The sequence below is a fragment of the Charadrius vociferus genome, unplaced genomic scaffold, assembly GCF_000708025.1.
Source record: "Charadrius vociferus isolate BGI_N301 unplaced genomic scaffold, ASM70802v2 scaffold32, whole genome shotgun sequence".
NCBI lineage: Eukaryota > Metazoa > Chordata > Aves > Charadriiformes > Charadriidae > Charadrius > Charadrius vociferus.
The window spans coordinates 12,714,594-12,731,271 of NW_009647856.1; the positions used below are offsets into that span (position 1 = coordinate 12,714,594).

A 16,678-nucleotide genomic window follows, 5' to 3' on the forward strand; every position below is an offset into this window, starting at 1 on the left:
AAGAGCGGAAACAAAATTAAGTCATCCAATTACAACAATAAGGCACAAACACACGCTGTATTAACACACTTCACGGACCAAACACTACCATGAAGAGAGCTAGCCAACCTGAGAGGGAGAAAAAAAAAAATTAAATCAGAGTAACACAGAAAAAAACCCCACACTCAATATCCCCACAGCGACGGGAACTCAGACGTGAGCTGACATACGTTTTACACAGATGCTGCAAAGAGGATGGAGCTCCAGTGAGCCGCTCGAATGTAAAAACCATAATCTCACACATACGCTTCTCCATCCCTGCAGTACGTAACACACACTGGCCTAATTTTCTGAATCTATTTTTAGCTTTTGCCAGAGTGTTGACACCTTTCAACCTGGTTTTACTTCTCCTAAGTACCCACTGGTCAACCAGTGGCCGCCTTTGCCATCAGGAGATGATACCTTAAAAATAGACTTGCAAAGCAAATCGCGCAGACGTGTCACCAAGAGCAAGTAATAGCCTTTGCGTTACCAAAGAGAATACAAAACTCACACAGGGTTTTATGACACATTTGGTTTTTGTACCAGGCACTGCCTGGAGCCTCAGGAAAAGGCGCTGCTTCAGCTGCAGAAAGAGAGCAGGAAGAGAGGCAGAGATCACGACCACATACGTCCAAGAAAACCACGTTAACTCAAAGCTAAATAGCTGCATTTAAGAACACCTCCCTGCATCCTTTCGTAGCTTTAAGAAAAAGTTATTTGAGCTTTTGACAGTGCCGCTGGGAGTCCTTGGGGCACCTTACAACCTCGAAGACACCTACACGTTCAGGGCTCTGGGGCACAGCCTTGGCAGAGCATGCTGCGGCCAGCATCGGTTGCTGCCACAGCCACGACGTGGTCCCAGCTAGCAGAGACACGGGTCAGCTCATGGAGTACTTCTAACCCATCCCTGTTCTTCTGCCATAAGAGTGTCCCTTTCTCCCAGGCACAATCCTGCTTGAATGACATCCTGGGTCTAGTCTGGATATTGTATCCTTTGGCTCCAAGCTGTAAATCAACTCATTTACAAGCTGCTTTTTCCACGTTAGCATAGGGAGTATGTACTAAAGTCTCCTGTAACATCCATCTGGCAGAGGAATGGAGGAAGGCTTCAGAGGAACAGGAGATTCCAGATTGTCTCTGTGGTCTCTGCAAAAAGCCTGAAGCACAGCACTAAACGCACTGGGATCTGCAGCGGCTCTTCAGGACACAGGACTGCTCTTCAAAGCCAGAGCCCAACTAGAAGATGTAACATGGGGTCTAGCTAACACAGTTAAATAGAAAAATTGAAGTGTGTTTTTGCAAAAAGAAAACAATTTCTTTGTATGCATGATGTACCACATTGCGTACAGTTTGCAGCGGCGGCGGCTAGGGACTTTAAAGGCATTAAAAATCCAGTATACTTGTGTGTCCATATATAGCGTATCGGCTGCACGCCCCAGAAGAACCAGCCCTGCTCAAAGAAGCAGCTGCATTTCAGTTCCTCCACTCCATGCACATCCTGGGCCAGCTCAGAGAAGCCGTACCAAACCCCTGAATTATAAAGGGAGGCAAAAAACCCTCACTTTGGTGCCCTTTTTCCCAGCCCAGGCCAAGCCTGTCCATGACGCACCTTCCACTGCAGGGCCAACAGTCACCCTGACATGCTTCAGGTTCCCCAGTCGAGGCCCCAGTTATTCAAATAAACCTTCTAAGGGCATTGAGTTGCCTGGTGAAAAAACAGTTAAAAGCTCCTTCCCAGAATTGCTATCTGCGAGCCATGTTCCTTGTTACCAGATGGATTAATTACTGGTCCTAGGGAGTTCAGCGGCTCAAGCTACTCAAGGCACTTGTTAAGGAGGGTTTGCCTTTAATCCGCCAGGGAGACAATCAGCAGCGGCGTTACAACCTGCTCCAGCACGAGGACTTCTCTAATTAGTGCCATAACGAGACCTCACCCAGGCGGCGCACAGGGCTCTGACACAGGCTACGGCACGGAGACAAAGACCCTGCGTCTCTCAGGGCGCCACTGGGAGGAACTGGTGCGATCCCTTCATCTGTGGGAGCCACACGTTCACAGAATCACAGAATCTCCTAGATTGGAAAAGACCTGTAAGATCATCTAGTCCAATCATTAACCCAACACCGACCAGCCCACCACTAAACCATGTCCCTGAGCACTATATCTACACAACCCTTAAATACCTCCAGGGATCTCCATCCATGAACCACCCAAAAAAAAATCAAAATCAAACCTCTGCTAAAAAAACCAAAACAGCAGCTCGCTCCGATTTGCACAGTTGCCAGCTCTGGAAAAGGCTCATATAATCATAAAGGGTTTGGGAGAAACTGTAAGAAATGTTTCTTTTACACCCTTTGGTACACAGACCGAGTGTCTTCTAAGTTTTAACATTAAAGTCGAGCGTTAGTGGTAGTGAGCTAATTGTGATTCTACCATTTGCAATGGCCCAAAGTGTGGACAACCGCGCGCCAGTGCTGGGAACAAGTTGTCCAGCGTGCGGAGCACCCAGCAATGCTCCGGTTTTAAGGTTTATGCCCTGCTAAGGAATGTGGTTTCCAGAAGGGAGCAAAACCCACGCTGGGTATTTTCTACCTGTTCCCACAGCTCAGTCACAGGACCTCCAAAAAGCAGCACGTGGGAAAAGCGAAGTCGAGTCCACGCAGGACCTCGGCTGCACCTCAGCGTGGAAGAGGGCAAAGCAGCAACGGCAGCAAAGCACTCAGGTGTTGTGTTCACCGGCCCCTTCTTTTTGCACCAGCCGTTTTTAGACTAAATGTTTTTTACATTTAAAAGTTCCAATTAATGTTTCAACATTCAGATTAAAAAGCCAGGCATCTGTCAAGGCAGCAACCACACCGTCATCATGAATTTCTTGATATGAAAACCCACATGGCCGTGATTGAACTCGGCGAGGTCTCACTGCTGGGTGCTTTTGGGCAAGCAGGATGACATCGGGCTTGTCGCTGTCATAAATTCATCACGGCAAAGACAAGGCGCAGCGACAGCCTGGGTGTCCTCAAAAATAAGTGACGGCACACCGCAGACACAGTAATTTATGCCTGGCCAGAGGAATCCAACCCAAAATTACCCACCTGGTCATCCGTGCAAAAAAGCAGGAGGTGCCGTGTGTCTCCCCACGGAACATCTGCTCGTGGATTTACTCTTTATGCAAATCCTTCTTCTCTCCCACCCTGAAACCATACCCAAGTCATAAGAACGAGTGAGTAGTTCTAACGTTTCGGAGGGGCACACCAGGGGACCAGGCTGTCCCTCTCGGCACCACCACCTCCTAGCAGAGTTTGGAGATCTGAGCGCTGGACACAACGTGCTATTCTTGCACGAAGCAGTCTCTGAGCTTAACTGCTGTAACAGCAGGCAGCTGCCTGCATGGCCGTTAGACGTATACGCTCCTCTCTCCATCCAGTACCTTGTAGGGCTCGCTGCCCTTCCCACGGAACAACCATCCAGTGCTAGAGCTCAGCTGCACAGGGGACCCGAGTCCTAACTCTGGGGGTTCCTCCGTGGCAAAAGAAGGATGTTCGCTCTGCCACAGCCCAACGACCCGCTGGGAGAGCAGAAACGCAGGCTGTCCCCACACCACACCGCTGACGTGGACCAGAAGGGAGCACCAGCAAACCCTGCAGCCGGGCGATGGGGTCCAGCACTGCAGGATCATCCCTGTCCCTGCACGGAGGGGATCCGACGACCGCAAACTGAGTTTAGTTACCGTCTTGCGGTGCTTGGCTTCTCCCACACACAAACTGTCACACGCATAAAGAGATCTGCTGTTTGTGCTAAAGCTTTTTGCAGGGCAGTACGCAAACAAACGTCAAGATGATTTTTTGAGAGGCCCGGATAAACTTTGATGGCTTGTATAAGCAGACCGCAAATCATCAAGTTTAAAAAACTGTCAGATTAAAGGACAAATCACCCGTTCAGAAAAGCATAAACAAATTACAGTGACCTCAGTGAGAGCTGACTGAAGCATCGACCTCGGCATTACCCAATCTTACTCCTCAATCATATCAGTGAGCAACTGAGAACAAGTTTAGGGGTAAACTGGGCTCTGACATATAGTATTAACATAGCCAAAGTCTACTGTGTAATGGCAGCAGAGTAAAAGCCCCACTTCAATACGGTTATTCTTCTGCACAGCCGTGGTGGGTGATGCTCTCCATTCTCAAGTTTATAGAAGCATCTTTGCTCAGGCTAGTAAAGGCTTTATTTCCCTTAAGACCACCAGGGAAGCAGAGCAATTAAGAGGAGAGTTATTTTCATCTCCTCATTGAGGAGCTCACGCCTCTACCACCTGCCTGCTGACACCTGCAGCTGCCGAAAGCACAGGCCTCGTTTTTCCACTCCCCGTGACACACCTCTTAATTGTGCTGCCCAATTTGTATTTATAAATATTGCGCTTTTCCGCAGGGCTTTCTGCAACTTAGTTGAAAAAGCTCATTTCTTGTTAGCAAATACAAAGAACCACATTGGCAGCTCTGGGAATCAAGGGTCCTACGAAAAAACGATGGCACCTCTAGCAGCGCAACAGGTCGCAGCGACGTAGGAGTCATAGTTATCATCTGCTCTCTGAAACGAATGTGTTTCAAATTGCAATTGTGGCAAAAACCAAGACAGCATGGTGTCCTCATCATATTCAGCATATCTGTGTTTTGTTTCTATTTAAAGTTTGCCCCCAAGTCTGGCAAAAAAAACCTATACAGCAGCTGGATGCTTTCAGCAACAAAATCACCTCCTGAGCACCACGTGCAGCATCCTACTCCTTGAAAATTTTCCAAGACAGACCTGCTGGGTTGTGAAAATCCACCCAAGCGTTGCAATCTTGTCCATTAAATCAAATGCTCTGTCCTCGGGTGGCCTGCAGACATTCAAAGATCTCCAAAAATTTTTAAAGACATTTATAAAACATCACCCCTAAATGATATGTGGGGGAATGGAGGCAGCGCAGCACTGGGTACCCACAACACGGGCGCACACCACAGCGGCTGAGCTGACTGGGACAGAGATGGTCGGCCAAACGGGGCACAAAGAGCACGGACTCCGTCCACAGCTCAGGAGAAACCTTCACAAAGCTGTTTCGAGTTACCACATTGTACTAAAAAGACAAGGGCTACTCCTAACAAGATACTTGTTTTACCATAACGCAGCACGTGAGGACTTGAAATAAGAGGCTCTACGTTGCTACGCTCTTGCATCAGCAGTTTGCACGCTTGCTGACCAAAGGCCCTGCAGAACACGGAGAAGAAAAACCATTTCTCATCTAACAGAGCCACGAGAAGCCTGGGAACACAGGAGTGTTACAGGGGGGGGTGGCGGGGGTAGAAGATCCCTTCCCTTCCAGCAGCTTGTGCCTCGGGCTGGAGAGCTGCTTCACACGTGGAAATGCAGAGCGATCGAACCCCAGGGGCAACTGGGCTCGGCCAAATCTTTGTGCAAGGTTTCCTGAAAAACCAAGGCATGTCATGTTTGGAAGGAAAAAAAAAAAAAATAATCTCCAAACTTATTTTTAGCTTAACATGAAAAGTATTAGTATTTTACCCATAGAATTCTATAGATATTAGTATTTTATCCATAAAATAGAACCAGAAAACACTTCAGCAACCTTTGATGTTAAAATATTCAATTTCCAAGCCTAGCACAAACAATAAACAATATGCATTATGAATCCAGCTGAAGGCCTCTCTGAAGTGAGAGTTTGTCACTTTTATTGCTGCTTTGACGGCATGTGCAAAATTAACAGCTAAACAGTTGACAGATCTTTTTTACTGGCCCTTTTTTACGTGCACATATTCTGCGCACGGCAAACCAGAAAAGGTTCTCAGATGTGTTACTGGATTGCAACAACCTCACATCCTGATCTCATTCACCCACACTCGTTTCCCTCTCTCTCATTTCTTTCCACCACTCCACCAGCAACAGCTCATTTGCTTTGTTCCTTCCTCAGAGCCCACGTGCTACGGGTACGAGCACCTCCAGATTCACCACTCGGACCGCACCAGGACGGCCTCCCTCTGCCCGAGCAGATCCACATAGATGTCTCCTACTCCACTTTCCATCCTAGGCACTTCTCTTGCTGTTACTCAGCTTAATTACTACAACAACGAGGCCATAAAGAAGTCAGATAAACACAAACGGCTTTTTTTTGCCAACACAAATGAACTCAGAGCTACATACCTGTGATCTTTTTGTGGTCTCATTTTTACCTTAAAAGTAAAATGTTTCCATTTTTTATTTTCCCACTTCCATGGGAAACTGTTAATGATACAAAACAAAGGCTGCCTGTGAACAGCTCTTGCAGATACCACCACCACAGTGGCTTAAAAATCTAGTGACTATGTTTTGCCTTATGTTGTCATGGATTAGGAATATAACCTGTTATCAGCCAAGGCACAGTAGATTTCTTTGTAAAATTTTATTAGAAGTGTGAGCTTGTCTGATTCCACCTAAGTAACGGAAACGGTGTTTAACCAGAATGTGATCTTTCAGCAGAGCACAGAAGAAATCCGCACATCTTTGCTACGACACCTCTTTGTATGTTGCCCAAAGTCTCCACCCTTTCCATCTCACTACTCCCTCTGAAGAAACTGGCTTTCAGCATCTAAAATTTGTTGTGGTGCATCAGACTGAGTGTACCCAGAGCCTCCTGCAAAACACACCTGCCTGCATTCAGGTCCTGCACCCCAGGGGAAGGACATCTCCCTGCAGATGATCCCTCCAACATCAGGAAGCTTCCCCGGGGCGTCCCCTTCACTTTCACCTAGCAATAAGGAGGTCAGCAAAGGGCTGGACCGGGAGAGAAAGGGAGTCCCCCACATTCCTAGGGCAGATGACTCCCTGGCTCCATCAGAAATATCTCCCTTGGGGTCTAACGTGGAGTTAAACCATCAGCAAGCTCCCCTCTGCTCCAATCCACAGCAGAAAACTGAGGAGGGAATGAACTAGAGCACCCAAGAAATGTTCAAGTAGGATAAGCCAAAATGGTACTCCACAAGCAACCTTCCTGACCTCAGTGCCTAAAAATCACTGTGAAGTACAGAACAAATAGCTACCCTGGTCATAGTTTACGGGAGGTGCCAAAAACAGCTCAAAGGGGAATGCTCCCGGCAGCCTGAGCACTAGTCCTTACCAGCATCATCTGAAAAATAAGCACCAATAACAAAGTGTCACATCTAACTACTATCTGAGCTGTTACGGTCCCATGGGAAAGAAAAGATCAAATGCATCCCCTGGAGATGGAGGCATAAGCTCCGCTGCAAAATAACAGGATGTGACTGCAAGATGCCAAATATCTCTCTCTCTCTCTGGTTCTGCCACGTCTGGCTGCTTACCTGGGTCATCTTCTCCACCGAGACAGGGATGCCATCGATGGAGAGGGGCGGCAACTCTGAGTTAACCTCCTGAGGCGCAGGAGCATGCTCCGCTAGTGCAGACTCCAGGTCTTCCAGAATCATGCTCTTGTACTTGCGTACCTGTGGGGAATCGTTAAGCTCAGGTAAACAAGGTAAGGAGCACCAGGAGAGGCGAGGGCAAGGACGCAGGGCCAGCCACCCTCCCCAAGGTGCTGCAGAACAGAAGGAGCAAACAACGCCACAGCTGGCAAGAAAAAATACCCACTGGCCCCAAAGACTTGGCCGCATCGAAGAACTGATGATGAAACATCAAGTAACAGTGGCAAGCGGAAGTATTTACGGGATTAAAAGAAAAGTTCTGAAGGAAGACTTATCATGGTCTGGATCTGTTCCATTTACTGTCAGGTCTGCAACAAGGTGCAAGCACTGACAGCCGAGCTGAGTTCAAACACGTCATTGCTACCTGCTCCCTCTGATTTTTAATGCAGGATTTTCAACCCTGGTGAGATGTGCTGGGCAACCATTCACACAGAGAAAACAGGATCCCCATGCTACCCTCATGTCCATACACTCTCCATTTTGGTTTCCAGAGCTTTAAACATGACCTTCAGATCCCTCCTAGGCTTGCACAGCTGCCTTGAGCAGAATGGAACCTGCAGAGAAGGTGAGCAATTTATTACATAGTTTTTCCTAGAGACACCTACCACGTTCTCCAAGGGCGCAGCACCGAATACTTTGAAGACGGGATTGGGTTTGGAGGGTGAGATGCACAGAACGATGGCCTGCTGCCCCACTCTGGTGGTGTACTCATCCAGGGTGGCTCGGAGCTTCCTGAAACAGAGATATAAACCAGTGAATAGGTATTGGCTGAAAGCCCAGTAGAAACACAACCCTTCGCATTGTAAACTCCCTTTCTTGGTGCTACCCATTCACAAACCAGGTGAGAAACGGAGCCCCAGCTGGTCAGATTAGCCACATACACCGCTCCTTCCTCTGCTCCCGCAGGCCTGCTGCATTCCCTGCAGTCACCTGGCAGCTCAAATATCAATTATTTTCCCTTCTCTCCTTTTTCCATTGATGTAAGAAGTAGAGAAATCGCCAGAGCAGCAAAGATAGGACAGCAGGAGTCTGCATATCCCCTCTGCCACCATCTGAGGGTATTAGCAATACACAACCCGTAAGGCAGAGAACTTGAATAATACAACAAAAGAGGACTGCAAACAGGGTACTTTATACCCAGCCTCATAGCAGTGCATTGCAATTCTCTAGTACCAAAGGCCTGCTCAAACCAGAACGGTACGCATTCAACCGACAGCTACATGACAGCCAAGAACCACAAATATTGCAACAGCCCAGCACAGGAAACCCATGCCTTCAGACACCTGCCACATCAGCAGGTCCCTTTGGAACGGCCTCTCTGTAGGAAGAAAATGTTCCATCATATACTTTCTGCCTCTTATTCACTTTTAAGCAATGCAAGAGAATGTGTCAGAAATGTTGGCAGAAATTCATAAAGCAAGAGAGAAGTCGCAGTTATCACCAGATAACCTGAGCACTCCATAAGGTGACAGTTTAGTCCTGGTCATTTCAGAACCTGCTGTCAGCAGTTGCCAAAAAGCACCACCACCACCACCAGCTACACAGAGATCCCAGAATCAGAAACTGCAACATCCCACTCGATTCACAGTGGTGTAAATATCAAGCACAAACATGTCAAACCGATCAGAGTGCAAAAAAAATGATGCATTTTGTCAGTAACTGGCATGTAGTAAAATGAAGTAGTTGCATGAAGGGAGAAGAAATAATACCTTTAAATAGGAGTTTCTTTTAAAATATGTTGTTCGTATTTCAAGAGAGAAAAGAATTTGCTCTCCAGAAATGTTGCAATAGACATAGCTGGGTCAGCAGAGTTGGGAGAGGAGGGAAAAACAAATGAAGCTATAAAAGAAAGGGAGTCCTCCCTCAGGGGATATTATTTAACACTAACCCCGCTCCACTTCCTTCCAGTTTGATCACGTGCAAAGGGTGTCGTGGAACTCAGCAGGTGAGTAAGCAGAATATAAGGAAATCAACGTAATTCCTCACCAACTTTACAAGAATTAGAATAGGAGAGAAGGAGAAAAGATGAAACTCTGGCCATCGCTACCTCAGCGCATTAACGTGCACTCAGGAGGAACCCAGCAAGTAACAGGGTGACAAATACTCCAACTCTTGTGAGATAACCCAGTCAAAGCCGAAACGATTTAAAAAGCAAAAATTGCCTTGTTCCAAAACCTATTAAATAGTTCCAGCCAATATTTACAAATGTTTCCTGAAGACAGAACTGCAGGTGATCTCCCCAGGCTTGCAGAACGCCTGTGCAGTCACTTCAGCAGCAGTGCTCCTCGGTGGCCATCAGGCGGGCAGACAGCCTCAGAGCACCCGTAAGGCAACACCTGAAGGGCTACGGAAGTTTGGTGTCTACACAGCAAGTTTCTAAAGCCAAAGGAAGTGTTTCGGCTCTGGCAGGCATCTCTCCTCGCTTATTCTCCCACAGCACTCTGCACTACAGGCTGGGTCAGTCTTCAGCACGGAGCTCACACAACGGGCTCTGCTGGCAAAGGAAATCCAGGTACAAACACACTGGATGTATTCACAGGATCGTTTCATAATGCAGAAAAGACTTTTTTCATGAGTTAGATAAGTCCTTTGTGCCACTGCAGAGCTGGGATATGGCTTTAGCTCCAGATTCTCAGGCCAGCTGCTGTTAAAGCCACTAGGAATATCTTGCAAGGCAATGTTACCATGACAGATTTAACTTGTGACCAGCTGAGGTTAAAATAGAACGGTGGATCCCACCGGAACGGTCATGTCAGTCCTGGTGATCATAATATCACATTAAAGATGAGCAGAGCTGCAATTTAACCCATTCCTGCAAACTAAAACACAGCTCTTGGGTTCCAGAAAAGATGCCCTAAAAAAATCCCCAAGCTGGGCAGCCTCTGGACAGCACATGGTCTCACCACGCACGGCACTGGAGACAGATCGAGGACGCAGACCGAGGTGTCAGAGTGCAGGCGGGAGTCCTTACCGTAGCAAACGCGTCTGCTGCCTCTTGCGGATTGACGGGTTGGATTCAAAAACGTGTGGTCGCTTTCGTTTTTTCCCCGTTGCCACGGCAGCAGCTGCTGCCATCCCCACAGGGCCTGGAAATCAAACCACAAAGGGTGAATCAGCACATGCAGCTCAAGAACTGGCCAAAAAGGACATTGACATTGTGTCCGCCCCAGGGATGGGTCCCAAGGGCTCAGCTCAAGGGCCTCCACACGGGACCAGGATGACCCGAATTCCCCGCTGAGCTCCCCTCTCTCCGGCATCGGAGAGGTGTATGAAAAGGCTCTGTTCCCCAGTCTGGCAAGTCCCAGTTCAGTCCCACGTGAAAGTCACATATTTCAGTCCAGAGTTTTCCTTACAATCACATAATTACGGATTTCATCTTCCAAACATACTGAAAAACTCTCAAGTAAGGCAAGACTTTAAATAAGCGACTGCAATCAAGGAGATCTCGGTGGTAGGGGAGAAGAGACTGGGTGCAACGCCATGAATCCGGCTCGAACGCCTCAACTACAGCATCAGGAGTTCAAGGCTTTCCCCAGGGATTAATGACCAGCTCTGGTGGGAAAAAAAATTGTAAATCCAGAGTCAGCAGCAGCATCCTGGAACAGCCCCCTGAGGGACAGCAGGGACCATGGCAGGGCAGCGCTACCGCTTTGGTGATCCAACTCTAGACACACAGTCTACCTAAGAGGAAGTTTAATTAAGTTAATTGGAAGTAAACCAAGTAACACGCAGTGGATTGTGTTTCTATTGGTGAACTCCAGAAATGGGTGCAGGGTCAGAGTCAAAAAGCCCTGGGGTCTAATGCGGGCACAAGACTTGCCTTTGATTCCTGAGCAGACCTCAGTCACTCTGTGTGTAGTTTCTCCATATGTCAGATGTGAAAGATCATAAAAACCACTGTATTTTTGTGTTTAACAAAGTTGCAGCTCCTGGATCAGTGGAAGCTGGTAGATAATAACAAAAGTAGCATCTGATGATAGGTTCTCTCCAGGCAGCGGCTCCGGGAGACGGGACATGGTAATGGACAGAGCTCTGGGTGACACTACAGAGCCAGTTTTTGTAAATCAGTAACAAACTACCTGAGCGCTACCCACAGTGGGTGCAGCAAGCACTGCGGCATACTGCTCCGATGATCCTGTGCTTGTGAAAAAAGAATAAAAACATTGCCTTTTGGGGTCCTGGAAAAAAAAACATTTGCTCCAGAAAAGCAAGGAGGGGCCACATTGGGCTCTTGGGCAAGCTTTGGGCTGAATGTGCCAGCCCATGCCACCAACTACAGCCATAACCCCCGGGGAAGTGGGGCCGCTCACCTGGCCAGGGGCTGGAGGGACACCGGGCGGCCCCTGCACCGGGAGGACTCGTAGGCAGGTGAAAGCCACCAGATGACCCTCCTGCAACCATCACCTGGGACTGAAAAGCTTGTGTGCCAGAAGGGAAAGGGGAAAGAAAAAATCCTGCAGGAGCTGAGGTTGAAAAATTCATAGGCAAAGGGCATGGGATGCTCAGTGGGATGGTGGAACTTCACAGGTTCGGTCAAGCACATCGAGAGGTTTATTCTTCAGATAAAGTCTGACAAGGAGTCAGACAAGTCTGTAAATGCTTATTTAGCACTGCATTTTTCTACTAGTGAGGTAGATCCACCACAAGGCTGTCCTGGTTTCAGCTGGGACAGAGTTAATTTTCTTCCTAGTACCTGCTGTGTTTTGGATTTAGTATGAGAATAATGTTGATAACACATATTGTTTTACTTTTTGCTAAGTAATGCTTATATGAAGTCAAGGACTTTTCCAGCTTCCCATAGAAGCTGAGAGGGAGCACAGACAGGACAAACTGACCAAAGGAATATTCCATACCATAGAAAGCACGCTTAGTATATAAGCGGGGGTTGGCTCCAGGGGGCAGAAATCTGTGATTGCTGCTCAGGATGGGCTGGGCAATTGATCGTCGAGTGGGGAGCAACTGTATTGCATCACTTATTTTGTATATTCTTTTACCACTGTTATTTTCATTATTCTTTTCTTTTGCATTACCGTTCTATTAAACCGTCTTACGTCAACCCACAAGTTGTTTTTTTTTTCTTTTTCTCCCTCTTCTCCCTACCCTACCTGGTGGGGGGAGTGAGTGAACGGCTGCGTGGTCCTAGTTGCCAGCTGGGGTTAAACCACAACAAAGGCAAATCTGGAGAACGTTTGACAGGGCCTTCACTGGAAGGACTTTGTGATTCTGAAATACTTTCCCAGCCCAGATATGCCAGGACCCTTGGTGACATCTCCTTGGGAGAGGCCTAGCCTGTGAGCTCCCTGGCCTAAGCAGGGTTGCGTTGCACTCCCAGGTTATTTTTGCTGTTGTTTATATGGGCCTTAAATAAACTTGCTCTTTGACATATTCAGTATTTTAGTTTTGTTATTTGAGGCAGCATTTACCAGCGACCTTTTTTATTGTACAAACCAGTCTCTTATTCCCAGCACCTCTACATTACACACAGATCAAGCGATGCGAGATTGGAGCAGCCAGCAGATGTTGTGAAGAAGCGCTATTAAAGCCAGGGCCATAAGGAGGCATTCAGAGCGCTCCATGGGGTGAGAAGACCACCCACCACCCTCAAGCGCTGTTCGCAACCTCTGCAGGATTGCTACGTGAGGCAAACGACACCGAGCATCCCGCTGACTTTACCTGCGGCAGCCAAGTGGGCAGTGACCTCATCAGCAGCCGTGGAGTTGAGGATGTCAGAGTCATCGTAGGAGGTGTCCTCAGGCGAAGACGGCGAGTCTTCGTCTGCGCTCAGCATGCTGTGCTCTGTGTAGGTGGCCACATGGACCTGCTGCACCTGCTGGGCCACTGCATGGGCCTCGATGGTGGCCATGTGCTCTGTTTGGGTCACCCCGTGTTCTTCCATCAATAGCTACTGTCAGAGGAGATAAAAATCACAGGAAGGTGTTACTGACATTGATGCACCATAAGGGAGGACAGCCAGAGGTTTCTGAGCCAGGTAGGTGAGCAGGCTGTGACCAAGAGGGAACAGAGATTACCTCTCCTGGTGGCAGTGGTCTTCTACGAGAGGGAAATAATGACTACACCAGGAGCCAGAAGAGAAACTTGGAAGTTTAAGAGTTTTGAAAAATCCATACTTCCAAACAACATGGCACGACACCCAGAGGCAGTCATCTTTGCTGGAGGAAAAGCCTTTAAGGACCTTGTAGCCCCGAGATTATATGCCCCTCACCCACTACATATGAAGAGGTCTGATGAAAGCCAGAACTTATTTTTGCCACTTCAACATCTAGCTTTCAGGGAAGATGCTCAAGGGCGATACACAACCTCTCTCCTCCAACCTCAATAGCTCAGGACACAAAGGAGGATGCCAGTACAGAAGTTTACTGGCAGCAAGTTGCGTACTGGAGACCACTTTTGTTGCATTGCTTGTTTAGAGTCCGGAAGCAGGCAAAATCATTACAACCCAAGCACAAATATTACATAAAGCATATTTATTTAATGCATCTAGTGGTAAACCACTGAGCAAAGTAGCAGCTTACATAGTCAGCAGGGCACTGACCCACACGCCATGCACATAAATCTGTGCAGAAGGAACAAGACGAGAGGTACGCAGATATTTTCAGCGTGTGTCTACCATACATTTGTGGAAAAGGAACGGCACATCCTCAAGATATTTTCAAACTACTTTAGAAGAATTAGCACATCAACCCTCAAAACCAGATTCCCCCAAATCCCCAGGGCAAACAGGAGAAGGAAAGAGATGATCAGCTGTAGGCAACAATAAAATATACCCAGCAAATTCTAACCCTGTAAGTATAGCCATTGAATTTAAAGCTCTTGACTGACGCCCTCTTCATGGAAACCTGTTCGGCTTGTCAGGAGGAGAGAGCTAGGAGCACAGACACAGACCACACAGTGGTCTCAGATACACGGGTGGGTAACTGCTCTATGAACTCAGACAAGCCGTGCCATCACACGCAGCTTTGCCCTTCAAAAGCTTTCAGTGGCTTCTGTTATCCATATTGTGCCATAAATACGTGACACGCTGCAAATAATCAACATGAAAAAACCCCTCAGCCTGGGAAAATAAACACCAGGCTTCTACTGAACACAAAACCCACGTCCTGATGACCAAACCATGGAATCAATTGGTGTCTCCCAATGAGACACTGAGACCCAGACCAGGAGAAAGTACTTTTTCAAGCGGGTTATTTTGACCAAACTAATCAATAGTTGTACACAAAGAAGGAACAAATAATTGAGATATGGCAAGAGAGACTATTACAAAGATGGGATGCTCCATGGAAGAAACGGAGAATGGAGGACACCACAGATGAAGCTGCAAATACAGGGGCAAACAGGAATAGAAGAACAAATGGGAGGTAGAAGGAGCTTAAAGGTGAGGACCAGAGTCTTCCTCTGAACTCAGGCAAGAGTACGAAGGGACAAGGCATGACCAAAGCTGTGGAGGAAGAAGTTATCTTTTGCAGCAGCATTTTAAGCAGCAGAAGCTCAGAAGCAAGGAGGCAGTTGCCGTAGTCCAGACAACAAATAGACGAAAAAGTAGGGTGGGGAGTGACTGGGAGTCAGACGCATTTATTTCAACCTCACATTTCCTGACCAAAGAGGTGAAATACGACAGATTTTTAACTTTTTTCCCCATCACCACCTGGTTTCTAAAGGCTTGTTTCCATATGCCTCAAAATGTCTTCTGCAACTCAGTGAACTGAACGTTATGGACATTTATGAAACATCTCTTCCAAAGGCAGTTCCAACTTGAAGATACCAAAAATAGGGATGCAATTATTTTAGAGTCCTGTCCTCAAAACGGGACTCTTTTTAAAACCACTTTCCATGTTCGACTTAAGCACATCTGTTTTCACAGGGAACAAAAACTGCATCAGAAATTCAGGGAAAACATTCCCTGGACAGCATTAAGAGAAAGCTTCTCGTTCAAATGCCAGGGGCACAGACGTTGTTGAACAACGGATAAGATGAAGTTTCTGATGTAGCAGCAGGACCAAGATATGGAAAGGAGACTTGGAACAACCCAAAGAAGTCTGTTGTGTATGAAGTCATAGAATGGTTTAGGTTGGAAGGGACCTTAAAGCTCATCTAGTTCCAACTAGGTGGGCAGGGATACCTTCCACTAGATCAGGTTGCTCAAAGCTCTGTCCAACCTGGCCTTGGACACCTCCAGAGATGGTGCCTCCTCAACTTTGCTGGGCAATCTGTTCCAGTGCCTCAGTCAAAACACCCATTACCATAAAAACAATGCTGTAGACACTACAACAACCAAACCATGCTGGTCTTACCCTGCTTCAGACATGCAGAGGATGGCTGCAATCCATCATCTCATCTGGACTTGCCCAGCTAGCCAAGACTTTTGCAAACATTGTGTTATCCCCGAAACGGCCATGGGCAGTCAGACAGCCATCCGCTTGCTCAACAGATCAAGTTTCCCAACCATCACATCCTAGGGTTTAGGATGAGTTAGCCCCACGTATCCATTTACAAAACTTCTTCTGCAGCCACCATAGCAGCCTTGGTCTTCCTGAGAAGCCAAATCTGAGGTAGCCGCTTTGGCACAGTTTCTTATTTACTAATACAAAGAAATCCAGGTGCATCTTTCCAAACTGTTGCTGAACTTCCCAAAAAGCCAAACCCAATCTCCAAAGCGTTTCACCCTGCTCAACTCTGCCTGGTTAACTGACAATTCAGACCTTGGAGGCCAAGCTCCTCAGGATGTTCCAGCCCTCCTCCGTTGACCAGAGAGGGAGGCCACAGCAACCTGCCTTCTCACCTAGAGATCGTGGGTTTGTAGCTAAAACACAAAAAAAAAAGTAGTCCAGACTACAGAATCCCTTTATTTCCCATGTCTATGTTTGGTTTCTCTCCAACACTCTACACACTTCTAACAACAAGAATCACATAAAATGAACAGCTGCTGCTAAGAGACTACAATTTCCACACATAACACCAACTTCACTGTGGAGCATCAAAGCTAACTCTATTCATTTTGACATCTTCACAGGGGATAGAAGCAGAAGGGAACTGTATGTATTTAGGCAGTGGATTTTCATCCATGAGATACCAACGGTGGTCTAATGCACAGCTAGATCCTAAGCGTTAGGGTGATACTGGTTTGGGCGTCCCAGTCTGGAAGAGTCTGTCTGGTTAAAACCAGCGACCTGTGCTCCCC

General features: G+C 47.4%; 1 protein-coding gene across 2 annotated transcripts in view; it reads right to left on the minus strand.

Annotated features, from left to right (window-relative positions):
- The window catches only part of NRF1 (nuclear respiratory factor 1), a 53,475-nt gene extending 40,094 nt beyond the window's left edge, over positions 1–13,381 (minus strand). Inside the window, exons 1-4 of one of the 2 annotated variants that reach the window (XM_009882989.1) lie at positions 13,156–13,381; positions 10,454–10,568; positions 8,088–8,214; positions 7,363–7,503 (exon numbers count right to left, since the gene is read on the minus strand). In XM_009882989.1, coding sequence (XP_009881291.1) covers positions 7,363–7,503; positions 8,088–8,214; positions 10,454–10,568; positions 13,156–13,378 — 606 coding nt within the window. In that variant the 5' untranslated portion in view covers positions 13,379–13,381. The remainder of the gene's footprint in view (positions 1–7,362; positions 7,504–8,087; positions 8,215–10,453; positions 10,569–13,155) is intronic. The other variant, XM_009882988.1, reaches the window with a different exon arrangement.
- Between the last annotated feature and the right edge of the window lie 3,297 nt (positions 13,382–16,678).